Source organism: Protopterus annectens, chromosome 14.part0 (genome assembly GCF_019279795.1).
Source record: "Protopterus annectens isolate FY-2018-M chromosome 14.part0, PAN1.0, whole genome shotgun sequence".
Classification (NCBI taxonomy): domain Eukaryota; kingdom Metazoa; phylum Chordata; order Ceratodontiformes; family Protopteridae; genus Protopterus; species Protopterus annectens.
The window spans coordinates 1,014,209,636-1,014,224,459 of record NC_056748.1 but is presented as its reverse complement, the minus strand read 5'-3'; the positions used below and the strand labels follow the sequence as shown (position 1 = coordinate 1,014,224,459).

General features: G+C 42.8%; 1 protein-coding gene across 1 annotated transcript in view; it reads left to right on the top strand.

Annotated features, from left to right (window-relative positions):
* The window catches only part of UNC5B (unc-5 netrin receptor B), a 1,477,685-nt gene that overhangs the window by 1,208,089 nt on the left and 254,772 nt on the right, over window positions 1–14,824 (top strand). Inside the window, exon 4 of the mRNA XM_044056822.1 lies at window positions 12,996–13,099. Coding sequence (XP_043912757.1) covers window positions 12,996–13,099 — 104 coding nt within the window. The remainder of the gene's footprint in view (window positions 1–12,995; window positions 13,100–14,824) is intronic.

Sequence of the window (14,824 nt, the reverse complement as noted above, 5' to 3'; positions counted from 1 at the left end):
GAGGTCCAGGCAAAGACAAAAGGCCTGTGGCTGACCAAGTTTGTGGATGACTGTAAGTTGGGTGCTGTCATTGACTCCCCAAATGATATTAACATACTTCAAGAGGGTCTCACAGCAACAGATGACTGGTGCTAAAGTCATGGCCTTAACGTAAAGGAAAAAAAATGTATTATCATACCATTCGGCAAAAACACGGCCCCTACTGAGTACCACATTAGCGGCAACCCCCTAAGCATATAACCTGTGGTGAGAGACCTGTGTATACAAGTTGACAACAATCTCACATTTGACCATCATGTAGCGGTAGTGTCAGAAAAGCCTTTTACTTGATTCATCTCATAAATAAAGGGATTGCATCCAGGAAAAAGGAGGATGTTATGTTGTCCTGTCTCGCCTTCATTCTTGCTGGTTGGGTTCAGAGCTGCGCATTGGATCTGACTAGGATGTATACTAAAGCTGGAGAGCTCTCACTGGCTCGAGGCTACACTATATACCATGATGCCTAGAGGTTGTTCCCTGGATATCGTTTGCCGCTTGCAGCTTCGGGATGCTCTTCACTGGCTCAGGCTAAGTCAACTTCTCTTTTTTCAATATATTTGTTGCTAAATTAGCAAAATTCTTAATTGTCTAATAGTCGCTTAATTTTACTTTATCTGTAAGTCCTTCCTTCGCCCTTTTATTCTTGTTTTTTTCCTATCCTTAGGCCTACTATTTAGCTCTGCCTGGAGGAATCCATTTTAGTTAGAGGATTTCTTCCACTTTCTCCTCAGCCCTTTTCAGTTAGAGGGCTTTTTTTCCCTTTTCCATTTTGACTTAGAGGCGTCTCCTCAGTTACAGGAATGCATCATCTAAGTTAGAGACCCTCCTCTAACTTTCCTCTATTCCTTGTCTTCTTTAAAAAAAAAAAAATATATATATATATATATATATATATATATATATATATATGTATATATGGGTACATATCACAAGATCGACAACTTAAAATGTCGACAGTTACTTCACCGACAATTCAAATAACCGACATCGCAAATCACGGACGTTTAACAGGTAAGGGATGTAAATTCGCTACTCATGCCTACCATGGTTGCATGACACTGCCACACTTACTAAACCATGGTAGGCATGAGTAGCGAATTTACATCCCTTACCTGGTAAACGTCCGTGATTTGCGATGTCGGTTATTTGAATTGTCGGTGAAGTGCATTTCGACATTTTAAGTTGTCGATCTTGTGATATATATATATATATATATATATATATATATATATATGGGTCTACCTGATAACACTGACACGCCAAAACACTGACAACGAAATAACCGACACCACAAAACCGAAAGTTCAAAATCACGAAACTTCACATGCCCAACAAACCACAATCCCGACAATCAACAAAACACAGACCTTATCCGAAAAACACACACATAACACAAGCACACCAAAAACCTTACAAACCTACACTAAACCTTACATGCACAACTATCTATGTACTAACCTTAACCCAAACCCTAACCCTAAGGTCCATCACTAACGCACACTTACCCGCACCCTAACTCACTTAATCTGCCCCTAACCCTAAAGTCCATCACTAATGCACACTTACCTTATCTGCACCCTAACCCTAACTCACTTAATCCACCCCTAACCCTAAAGTCCATCACTATCGCACACTTACCTTACCCGCACCCTAACACTAACTCACTTAATCCGCCCCTTACCCTAAAGTCCATCACTATCGCACACTTACCTGACCCACACCCTAACGTCCCTCACTATCACACACTTACCTTACCCGCACCCTGACCATAACATCTGTCTCTATCGCACACTTACCTTATCATGTCAGTGACCTCAGCGTCGAGCTTTTCAACTGTCAGTCTTCTCCGTTGTGGATCTTCCAGTGTCGGTTATCTTGTTGTCGGTGTTTTCCACTTTCAGCATAATCAGGTAGACCCATATGTATGTATATATATATATATATATATATATATATATATCTGCTTTTGCTTTTCACCCTTTGCTCGTTTATTGTGAAATTGTGTTTTACTTCTGTATTGACTTTTGGTTACTGATAATTGTTTAGTCAGGATGTCGAAGGAGGTTAAACAGTCAGGATTTAAAAAGTGTGACTCGTGCACACAAAAGATGTCTCTTACTGATGGTCACACTAGCTGTGTGTACTGTCTAGGTGCCATTCACCTGCAGGATTCGATCTGCCACGGATTCAGCTCCAGGGTCCTGCAGGAATGGAAAAACAAGATTATTCTTAGGGGGTTGTTAAAAGGGCCCTTTGACTCACCAGTTGAAGGCAGTTAGGCCTCAAAAACTATGGAAAAACCTTCTAAAACTTCTTTGGCTCTGGGCTCAGAGCCATCAAAGAGACATGATAAGCCTATTCTGTCGGATCTGACACCTACCAGTTCCGACAGAAAAAAATCCACTTCGGCTTCACTTGTGTCTTCGGAGCCATCAAGTGGTCAGAAAAGGAGCTGGTCACTGTCATTGAAGCCAATTTGGTTGGTACCACAGTCTCCATTACTTCAATCGGTGGCAGGTAGCCACAAGTCTTCACATTCCTCTCGTTCATCTAGGAGCCTTTCGGACGATGATGTGGAGTGAGTGGATAAAAGGTTGCTTCGCACACCGGCCTTGGCGAAAATTCTCTCCAGCCCAACCCAGAAGGTCATGAAGTTGACTCCAATAGTGTCTGTATCTTTGGTTCCTCCTCCAATTCAGTTGAGTTCAGAGCCAGAGTGTCTGGAAGTCCTTGTGGTGGAACCTTTGGTTCCGAAGTCCATTCCTGAAGTTTTGGTGCCGATCTCTGCTCTGACCACTTTGATGCTGTCATCCATCAAGGGGTCTGTGGGCCGAGGCTCCCTTTTTGGTTCTGGGGGGTAGAGTCGAACCAGACCCTTGTCGGATCCGACTCTTCCACTAGAGCTTCAGCGTAGGTCAGTTCAATTCCCACATCTGCCTCGGAGCCCTCATCCTTGGCTTGGGGGAGGTCTCCTGGCACCTCAGAGTGGGAGTCTCTCTCAGCTCTGGATCGGGATACCTTCGAGGTGATGAGGACTGTGCTTTCCTCTGAGACTACTCCACCTTTGGCTACAGCTACTCTTCCCCCCAAGGACCCAGTGTCAACCTCTACATCACTCCTCCAGCCCCTGTATAGAGAACCAATGCCCCAGGATGCCCCAATGGGTGAAACCCTCTCTTCCAAAACCTCCCTGGAGCAACCCCTCGAGGAGGTCCCTCAGAAGAGAACATGTAAGAGGAAACACATAGACTCCCCTGAGTCTGTCACATCATATACTGACTTAGAGGAATTGGGAGGGTCCCCACAGTCACCCTCTGAGGATTTCTCATTTTCAGACATCTTAGAGATCCTGAAACAGAGAGGTGGCTGGAAAGCCCTTTCCCCTTCTGAGGATGAGTCGGTATTCCTGGAAGCATTTGGTTTTCAACCCTCCAACTCTTGGGTGTCTTTGCCTTTCAACCAGCTACTGGGTGTAGTCAGTCAGAAGGTGTTGGGCTCTCCAGAGTCTGTGGAGCCAGTTCCAAGGAGACCAAACAAATTTATTACAGCTCTGGAGGACAAAGAGTTTCTAACCAAGGGAGTCCCGGTAGATGCTATGCTGAAGGAACTAGCTAAGACTTCTGCATCTGTCCATCCGCCGAATAAGGAATCTCGTATGATGGACAGATACGGGAAGCGTATGTTTTCCTCAGCGGCCTTTACCCTTTGGTCGCTGAACTACCTATATCATTTTACTCGCTTACAGAGGGATCTCCTTAAGGGGTTAGGAGGTACCCTACAAGGTGCTACAGCTCAGGGACTATCTGACAAGATTAACTCTTAGCTTGCGACCTTAATATCTATTATTAATTCCTCCATGTGCCTCATTTCATATGTGGCCGATGGCACGAGTAGGGCAGCAGACACAGGAATAGCTCTGAGGAGACATTCCTGGATGCATCTTTGTGAATTTGCTGAACCCTTCATGTCTTCCTTCATTGACGCCCCTTTTGACGGCTCATCCCTGTACAGGCCAAAAGTGAAGGTGACCCTAACCAGGAGTGAGCAGGATGGCAAGACTCTATCTGCTGTGGGAGTATGTTTTTCTTCCCCAACAAGACCCTATCCCAAGGGCCAGAAGAGTGGAAAGATGTGATTCCGGAAATCCAAGGGAGCCTTGCCAGACACTCATGGTGAATTTTTCCCCAGGGGCATAGGGGGAAATAACAATGAAAGACACCACCCATGCAGCAGAGGGGGTCCACAGAACCAAGGGAACAGAGATATGTTCTTGAGTCATTCCTTCCAGCGCTCCTGAAAGGAGGCCCACCTGTCTACCTCTGGAGGCAGTCAGGAAAAGATTATCACTGTACCCAAAAGCCTGGCTAAACTTGACTCAGGACCAGTGGTTACAGTCCACCATATCCAGGGGATACAAAATTCCCTTCTCCAGTCCTCCCCTTCCATCAAAGTCCTTCCCAGATATCCCACCCAGTCAAAGGGATCAAGAAACCCTTGAGATCCAAAGGTTGCTAGAAAAAAGAGCCATCCAAGAAGTCCCCGCAGACCAAGTCAGATCCGGAATTTACTCAAGGTTCTTTTTAGTTCCAAAAAAGACAGGGGACTGGAGATCAATTCTGGAGCTCAGCAGACTAAAAAAGTTGATCAGAAAAACGAAGTTCCAGATGGTAACACTGCAGTCAATACTCCCTTTTTTGGGTCAAGACAATTGGATGTGCTTGATAGATCTTCAGGATGCGTACTACCTTATCAAGATGGACAGGCAATCCAGAAGATATCTATGCTTCCGGCTGGGAGCCAGTCATTACGAGTTCAGAGCTCTGCCCTTTGGTCTCACTACAGCCCCCAGATTGTTTACAAAGTGCATGGCAGTAGTTACGGCTCACCTGAGGCATCAAGGATTCCGGGTGTTTCCATACTTAGACGACTGGCTCCTGACCGCCACAACCGTGCATCTACTAACCAGGACAAGAGACTCCACCATTCATCTCTGCTCACAGCTGGGTATTACGGTAAACTTAGAAAAATCTGCCTTGTTGCTATCTCAGCATATTACCTTTATAGGGGCAGACTTAGACACAAGAAACATGGTGGCAAAACTGCCTCACGAAAGAATACAGACGCTACGCCACCAAGTGTCCATACTGATCAAGAGGAAAAAAGTGCAAGCCAAATTTGTCCTCAAAGTCCTAGGTTCAATAGCAGCAACAATCATATTAGTTCCATTGGCAAGTCTACACATGAGGATACTGCAGTGGCTTCTCTTTGCCCAGTGGTCTATGCAGGATTTGCCTATGTCTCGCAAAATTTTTAACACAAATGCCTGCAAGAAGGATCTAGGAGAGTGTGTTGAGCAGATGGAAAGAGTACTTTGAGGGGTTGATGAATAAAGAGAATGAGAGGGAGAGAAGGTTGGATGATGTGCAGATAGTGAATCATGAAGTGCAGTGGATTAGCAAGGAGGAAGTAAGGATAGCTATGAAGAGGATGAAGAACGGAAAGGCTGTTGGTCCAGATGACATACCTGTGGAAGCATGGAGGTGTTTAGGTAAAATGGCAGTTGAGTTTTTAACTAGATTGTTTAATGAAACCTTGGAAAGTGAGAGGATGCCTGAGGAATGGATAAAAAGTGTTTTGGTATCGATTTTTAAGAATAAGGGTGATGTGCAGAGCTGTAGTAACTACAGAGGGATTAAACTGATCAGTCACAGCATGAAGTTATGGGAAAGAGATGTGGAAGCTAGGTTAAGAAGGAAGGTGATGATTAATGATCAGCAGTATGGTTTCATGCCAGGAAAGAGCACTACAGATGCGATGTTTGCTCTGAGAGAGTTGATGGAGAAGTACAGAGAAGGTCAGAAGGAGTTGCATTGTGTCTTTGTGGATTTAGAGAAAGCATATGACAGGGTGCCTAGAGAGGAGTTGTGGTATTGTATGAGGAAGTCGGGAGTGTCAGAGAAGTATGTAAGAGTGGTACAAGATATGTACGAGGGTAGTGTGACAGCGGTGAGGTCTGCGGTGGGAGTGACGGATGCGTTTAAGGTGGAGGTGGGATTACATCAAGGATCAGCTCTGAGCCCTTTCTTATTTGCAATGGTGATGGACAGGTTGACAGACGAGATCAGACAGGAGTCCCCGTGGACTATGATGTTTGCAGATGACATTGTGATCTGTAGTGAGAGTAGGGAACAGGTGGAGGAGACCCTGGAAAGGTGGAGATATGCTCTAGAGAGAAGAGGAATGAAGGTCAGCAGGACTAAGACAGAATATATGTGGGTGAATGAGAGGAAGGATAGAGGAATGGTGAGGATGCAGGGAGTAGAGGTGGTGAAGGTGAATGAGTTTAAGTACTTGGGATCAACAGTTTGGAGTAATGGTGAGTGTGGAAGAGAGGTGAAGAAGAGAGTACAGGCAGGATGGAGTGGGTGGAGAAGAGTGTCAGGAGTAATTTGTGACAGACGAGTACCAGTAAGAGTGAAAGAAGGTAGTGAGACCAGCTATGTTATACGGGTTGGAGACAGTGGCATTGACAAAAAGGCAGGAGTCAGAGCTTGGTGTGGCAGAGTTGAAGATGTTAAGATTTGTACTGGGTGTGAAGAGGATGGACAGGATTAGGAATAGGTATATTAGAGGGTCAGCCCAGGTTGGAAGGTTTGGAGACAAAGCCAGAGAGGCAAGATTAAGTTGGTCTGGACATGTGCTGAGGGGGGATGCAGAGTATTTTGGGAAAAAGATGCTAAGGATGAAGCTGCCAGGTAACAGGAAAAGAGGAAGGCCTAAGATAAGGTTTATGGATGTGGTGAGAGAGGATATGCAGGTGGTTGGTGTGACAGAGCAAGATGCAGAGGACAGGAGGAAATGGAAACAGTTGATCTGCTGTGGTGACCCCTAATGGGAGCAGCCGAAAGAAGAAGAAGAAGAAGAAGCCTGCAAGAAGGATCTACAGTGGTGGCTCATTTCCAACCAGGTAACAATAAGCAGGCCATTTGTACTTCCCCACCCGGTAGCCACAGTGACCATGGACGCTTCCCAGATAGGGTGGGGGGGCATTATCTGGGACAGACGGTCCAAGGGACTTGGCAAGAATACGAGTACCACTTGCACATAAATATCCTAGAGATAAGTTGTGTGTTGCAAGCATTCAACAGAGCTCTATCAATAGGTACTACTGCAATTCAAACAAACAATATGTCAGTGGTGTGGTACATCAACAAGCAAGGGGGAACCATATCCTACACCGTATGTCGGGAGGCTCAAAGAGTATGGCAAAGGACAATTTCTTCTCAATTCTTTCTGACTGCAACGCACATCCCGTGGAAATCCAACATAATAGCAAACAGGTTAAGCAGGGCAATCCTTATGCCTCATGAGTGGTCCCTGAATCAAAAGATTGTGAACAAACTTTTTCACAAGTGGGGCCAGCCTTGCTGCGATCTATTTGCCACATCCATCAGCACCAAATGCAGTAGCTACTTTGCCCTAGTACCCCCTCTGGGGGAGTCATCAAGGAATGCACTTGTGCACGATTGGCCCCTGGGACTTCTGTATGCCTTTCCCCCATTTCCTTTAATACCCAACGTACTCCAGAAAGCCAAGTTGTTGAGTTACAAGCTGATTCTCATTGCTGCGTACTGGCCTCGCCAAATATGGTTTCCATTCCTATGGCCCCATCTCCTGGAGGAGCCCTGGATCCTGGACCCCATGCCGGATCTTCTGACTCATCAGTCAGGGACGCTCCACCCCTCTTCAAAATCTCAAGCTGACAGCTTGGTTACTCCACTTCCAATCTTAGCCAGGCTTCCTGATCTATCCCCGGCAGTAAGGCACATTCTGGTTTCATCGCACAAGAATACAACTAGGAAACTTTATGCGAATAAATGGAAGATGTTCTCTTATTGGGCAAACAGAAACAACATAGACCCCTTTACAGCTCCTATATCTGCGATTCTAGAATTCTTAACAGAAATTTTTGATGAGGGTGCAGCAGCAGCCACTGTAAGAGTGCAACTAGTTGCTATTTCAAATTATCATGTGGGAGACATGGGGTCAAATATCATGTCCCATAGATTATGCAAAGGTTTTCTCAGTGGCACCTTTCTTCTCAGGCCCACCTTAAGAGAACCTCCACCTCCATGGGACCTCTATTTGATACTGTCGGCCTTGACTTCACCCCCCCCCCTTGAACCTGCCTCCTCATGTTTACTAAAGTTCTTATTGTGGAAGACAATCTTTTTAACAGCAATTACCTCCACTAGAAGAGTTTCAGAATTGCAAGCTCTGTCTATCCATCCTCCTTATTTGGTCTTTTATAAAGACAGAGTCCCCCTCAGGATTAATCCTTCCTTTCTACCAAAAGTTTGTTCTGAGGCCAGTTTGAACCAGTCTATTGAGTTACCTGTATTTTTCCCTTATCAGTCAACAAGGCAGAATACAAACTTCAACAGTTCAATGTTCATAGACAATTATGTTTTTACTTGCATAGGACCGAAGAGTTTTGAAAATCCGACCAACTCTTTCTTTCATTTTTAGATAACAGGAAAGGTATTGCAGTTCCAAAAGTCACCTTATCAAAATGGCTAACAGATACCATCACCTATGTATATAACTTGCATAACAAACAGTTGCCAGGAAAAGTTAGAGGGCATTCAACTAGAGCCATGTCTACTTCTACTGCCTTCCAAGCTAAACTTCCTTTGGACTCAATTTGTGTGGCTGCTACATGGGTCAACCCTCATACCTTTATCACTCATTACAAAGTAGATGTGGCCTCTCGGAAAAGGGCTTTTTTTTTGGATCCACAGTTCTGAAGAGTTTATTCCCTTGAGCCACCCAAGAAGAAGGTGCTGGAGACACTGTTTCAACCAGCAAGAGTGAAGGCAAGATAGGACAACATTACATAAAGAAGTTATGTACTCACCATAATGTTCCATGTTTGTTGTCCATAATCTCGCCTTCATTCTTGCGACCCACCTCCTTTCCCCCTTCCTAGAGGATTGAGAGGAACTTATAAACTGGCTTATAGGTGCCTGACTCTCTTCATGCCTGTTTTCAGAGTAGGGGCAGCGCATCTATCACAGTTTGTTCTTATTGCATGAGTTGGTATAGTCTAGTGTTTGTTTTCTTAAACAAGATCGGGGGAACAACTGCTAGGCATCATGGTATATAGTGTAGCCTCGAGCCAGTGAGAGCTCTTGAGCTTTAGTATATGGCCAAGTCAGAACCAATGCTCAGTTCCGAACCCAACCAGCAAGAATGAAGGTGAGATCATGGACAACAAACATGGAATGTTATGGTGAGTACATAATTTATTTTTATTACCTCTCTGTACTCCTCCATCATTAGGCCAATAATTGAGTACAATGCCCCGTGTGGTATGCACCACTCCAAACAACTGCACCAACTGGTAAGGCCACAGAAATACCTCACAAAGAGAATCCATGGCCTCCAACACCTGTCCTATGTGGACAGGCTCAGATCACTATCACTATACTCTGTATCATATAGATTGCTCAGAGGTGATCTGTGTCTTGCCTACAAGGCAATCTCAGATCCTGCTCTACTAGAGATGCTCCATATCTGTAATTCTAACTCCTTGTGTAGTACCCATTCAAAAGGCTTATATCTAATATGTGACAATAACAAAACCTGTTGGAGAGACAGGTTTGTCTCCCATAGGCTGCTCCATCTCTGGAATAGACTCCCTATACACGTCAAACAAAGTACGTCGCTGAACCTTTTCAATCGCAAGCTTGATGAGTGGATGGGAAACCACAAATTTGTCCCAGGGGTTCCACCTGTGTCCCTCAATGACAGGGGTGACATGTGCTGTTTGTGGTTTCTTTTTTTGGGGATAAACTCTTGGCTATGCTTGTAAGGGCCCCAGAGCCATTAGCCTAGTAATCTCCTATGATCCTATAATCCTGTGATTTTTTAGAGTCTAGTAATCTCTGCTTGTCTAACTGATAAATTGAAGAATGAAGAAAAAGACCTGTCTTTATCAATAGGATGGAAGTTAAGTATTGGGAAGACGAGGGAAACATGAGAATGGTAAGAGAAGTCTAAATGCTAGTCAAAAAAGAACAGCGCAAAAGAATAGGATGTAAACAGGGAAATGCAAGAGGGAGTGGAATAAAAGTGTTAAAATTGGTAAAGTGAGTGGTGTAACGGGCAGGGAAAGATGGAAAAGGAAGAAAAGTTGAATGTCAAGAAAAGTAGGATTTTGGTAGGGTAAGAGGGTAAACAAGTTTGTAGAGCTAATATACACAGGCAAGCACAAGGAATATAGTGTGGTAAAGGAAAGTTGTAGTTATTAGGTAGTTAACTGACTACAAATGAGTAACAGATTACTGAAGTGTTGAGGGGATATTTCAATCTATCAGCAGATACATACTTCACTATTCTGGTAAGTGGAAGGTTACAGGCTTGACTATTCAGGTAAGTGGAAGGTTGCATTCTTTAGTTATGTGACTCCATACTTGCTGCAGGTTAGTGTAATGACAAAGTAGGATTTGCATGATTTTGTAAAGTTGTTACGGTTTTCTATAGTTCTTAAGTCCATGGGTACAAAGTTCCATTCAGTAGCAATAAAAAGCATTGCTGTTGTGCCACTTATATCGGTGTTGGTGGGTTTTTTTGTTGTTTTTTTTTTGCACTTGTTGGGGCTATCTGATGTAATAGTCCTACTGGGAGTGTACCATTTATGAAAGGATCTGAGCCCAGAACTATTGCTATCATGAGGGCATAAATATGAGGTGGCTGAGTTTAGTTCATTTTCGTCTGACAACCATAGTACATTGTTAAAAATGTGGCAGGTGTGAAAATTCACTATATATTGGGGTGTGAATTCAGCTACTCTACAGAATGCAGATTGAATAATCTGGTTTTAGATTTATGTAACATTCCTATATATTGAATACACCTGCATAGAAGGTTTGGCATTAGAAGTGTCTTTGTTACAGAGACTTTTGTTGATGGGGATAGGCATTTGTTATTATATAAAGGGGATATTTTTTTTGTTTTTGCATTTTATGATTATATTAGAGTATGCTGAGAAAGTAAGTTTGTTGTCTTTGGTGATACCCAAGTTGTTAACTGTGTTTCTTTTTATTTCAATTACTTAACTACTACTTCCAATGCAGCTGTTTTAATACATGTTAACAGAAAGGCTTGAAATTGTACTGTGGAATAAACTTGTTTTGTAGAAGTAGTCCTTAGGAGAATATGGAAAAATAAGTGATTATTACTGTTGTGTGAAGAAATATAAATCATGCTGATTTAGTAGACCCTGGTAAGGACAGGAATTTAAACATTATGGATACATTCGCATATATATATATCTATATCTATATCTATATATATATATATATATATATATATATATATATATATATATATATGGATCTACTTTACCTTACCAACACCACACTTCACCGACACACAAAACACCGGACCCTAATGACCGAAACCACACAACACCGACAATTCACAAATCCGGACACAATTACACCGACACAAACATCGTAAACTACACATCATACACAATCACATATCCACTAACCCTAACCCACACCCTAACCCTAAGGTCCAACACTACCGCACAGTTACCCTACCCGCACCCTAACCCTAACTCACTTAACCCACCCCTACACCTAAAGACTGTCACTATCGCACACTTAACCTACCTGCACCCTAACCCTAACTCACTTAACCCACCCCAAAACAAAATGCCCGTCACTATCGCACACTCACCCTACCTGCACCCTAACCCTAACTCACTTAACCCACCCCAAAACAAGATGCCCATCACTATCGCACACTCACCCTACCTGCACTCCAATAAGTCACTTAACCCGTCCCTAAACTAAACTCTGTCACTATCACACACTTACCTTACCCGAACCCTACCTCCCTACCTCCGACACTACCACACACTCACCTATCCCACACCCTAACCCAAAATCCCACAACAACGCACACTTACCTGACCGCTCCTAACTCCGTCACTATCGCACACTTACCGAGATGCGCTCACACGTTACCCTTGTCGCTCTGTCCGCTGTCGGCACATCACCTTTTCGGTAAACTTACCTGTCGGTCATTTCGTCTCCCTCTTCCACGTGTCGGTCAACTGAGATTTCGGTAAGTTAAAGTACACCCATATATATATATATATATCTATATTATATGCTTGAAGAGATTTTTCTTCGAACATATACTCATCGACACCTAAAGAGCGAACACTCTAAAGCGCAAACAGCTACATCCGCAAATTTTTTCCTTGGGAAAAATTTCATGGAGTCGTACACAAAAAACACAAACTTCAAAACCCTAATCAAGTGGGGGGCTTCACCCCCCACACCCCCTGACATGGGGGGCTGTGCCTCTCACACCCTCCTCTAACTAAATATACCAGCTCCAAGATCGCTCTACGTTGGGGAAAAGAGCAATTCCAGATAACAGCCAACTGAATTTTTTCCCAAGGAAAAAATTAGAGGATGTGGCCATAAGCACTGTAGAGCGTTCGCTCTTTAGGTGTCGATGATTATATGTATAATCATATAATATATAATATAGACCTCTATATATATATATATATATATATATATATGTGTGTATATATATATATATATATATATATATATATGTATGTATGTATATTAAGAAAGTAATTTTTGTTTACCTTTAAGCCACAATTCTTTAAATGAGAGTGGCTATGATTCCCTTTCTCCCTTCTGTGGAAAACCTCTAATCCCATGACAGTGTCAGCAATGGAGTGTGTGCTAAAAGTAACCACATAGTAACATAATGCATCTCCAGCATTCATGTGGGCAAGCGCCAGAAAAGATTCACATTACTTAAGTTTGTTTTTTTCTTTTCATTTTCAGCAGTTTTGTTTTTGGCTTAATTCATTAATCAGCATTTTTCACAGCATAGATTTGCTTTCCTCCATCCCACAGATCTCAGGAAGAACTTTGAGCAAGAACCGTTGGGAAAGGAGGTACCACTCGAACAGGAGGTATTATTACAGTGTCGACCACCAGAAGGCATGCCACCAACAGAGGTGAGGTTCACCACGAATGAGCTTTTTGTGTAGCAGATGAAGAGTTGAACTTAAAACGGAATAGTTTTGTTATTATACAGAGTGTAAGGAAAATTACGTCTTCTGTTAAAAAGTCTGTTTGACACACTCTTGGGGGATGCAAATTTCTTATTCTTAGCACAAAAAATGTGACATTCCCTACTCACTATAGTCCTAATAACCATCAGATATCATATGTTCATGCTAGTGCTAGCAAGGTAGAATTCACCCTTTCCTTAATTAACAGCAGTCAGTAGACGAGCAAAGTCATGCAACTATATCCTCTTCAGTATACTGCACTACAGGATTATGTGGTAGTAGGTACCAAGTGAGTACGTGATGATAGCAATGTACACATCGTGTGCATGCATTTTATCTATTTATTTTGTTCTTCAGTTTATGCTACCAGTTATCCGGTCTAGTTTTATCTGAAAATAGTCACCTGTGATTCACATACTTGTCCAAATACACAGAACCAGGAAAGAATACTGTCCAGTTGTGAAGTAGAAACACCTGTCTCTTTCTTGCACCATCATTTATTGCCCCACCATCCCATGATTTGTTAGAAGGTAATCAACTGCACTGGCTAATACCCTGCTCTTTCAGAATTTGTAGGAGTCATGTTGGGCCCCCTAGTTTTTGCCCACTTTCAGTTTTAATACCTCAATCAGAAACCATTCTTGTGTGACTTGTATCACCACCATTTCAAGAAAGGTTCTTTTTATATAGGTGACTCCCTGTCCTGTTTGAGTATTAAATATAATGCCTGTTTGTTATACCTACTTTCAGAGGATGACTTTACCCACGTTCCCTATGTTTTGTTATGCCACGCTCTCTTTTTCTTTGCTCAATATTGTACTTCCAAAATGTTCTCTCTTCCTTTCCTAACCAGATATGCAACAATATTTATCTAAGTATTAACTTTTATAGTCTTCACATCTGGAATGTCCTGCCATGCAAGTAACCTGTCACTGGCCAGTCTTCTAAAGCTTTTCTCCTCCCCAGTACATCAGCCAATGTCCTGCTTTTGGTTGAAGGACTTCAGTAGAATAAAGCATCCATTGATCAATGCCAGCTTCAGATCCGTCTTACTGTGCATTAGTGTAACATCTCATTACTGTGTGTAGTTCATCAGTCACCATTTTCATTCTTTTGAAGTCAGAAAAGTACCTCATAAGGAATTTTCCGTCTTTTTTCTTGGATGTAGTTACTGTTTACAATTGTCTGATTTCAGTTTAGAGGAAACATCTGTAGAAGTTAGTAGCTATTTGAGTTGTGGTAACAAATTCCACATAAAGACTTTCATATTTAGTGATTTTTTTTTGTCTCAGATCGGAGCAAGACATGGACTACTGTCCCATCCACTACACATCATTTATCTGAGGACAATCCAATGCCACTGACATAGTCCAGGAATTCGCTACAGAAAGGAGGTGTTTCAGGGTTGCAATGGCATCATCCAAGGCCTCCTTCCCAAGTATAATCATGTTTTCTGATTTCAGGGCTGTAGTACCATCTTAAAAGGCCTCTTTCCCAAGTGTAATCTTGTTTTCTTTGGCTTTCAGGGCTGCCTCTGAGGAAAGCACAGAGATTACTTTTCTTAAATTTGTTTTACTAATTTAATTTGCACAGAGTATTACATCTATCCTACTTGCTTAGACTGTTCCCCATAATTCATTCACCCACTCATTCTAGACTGTATTGTAA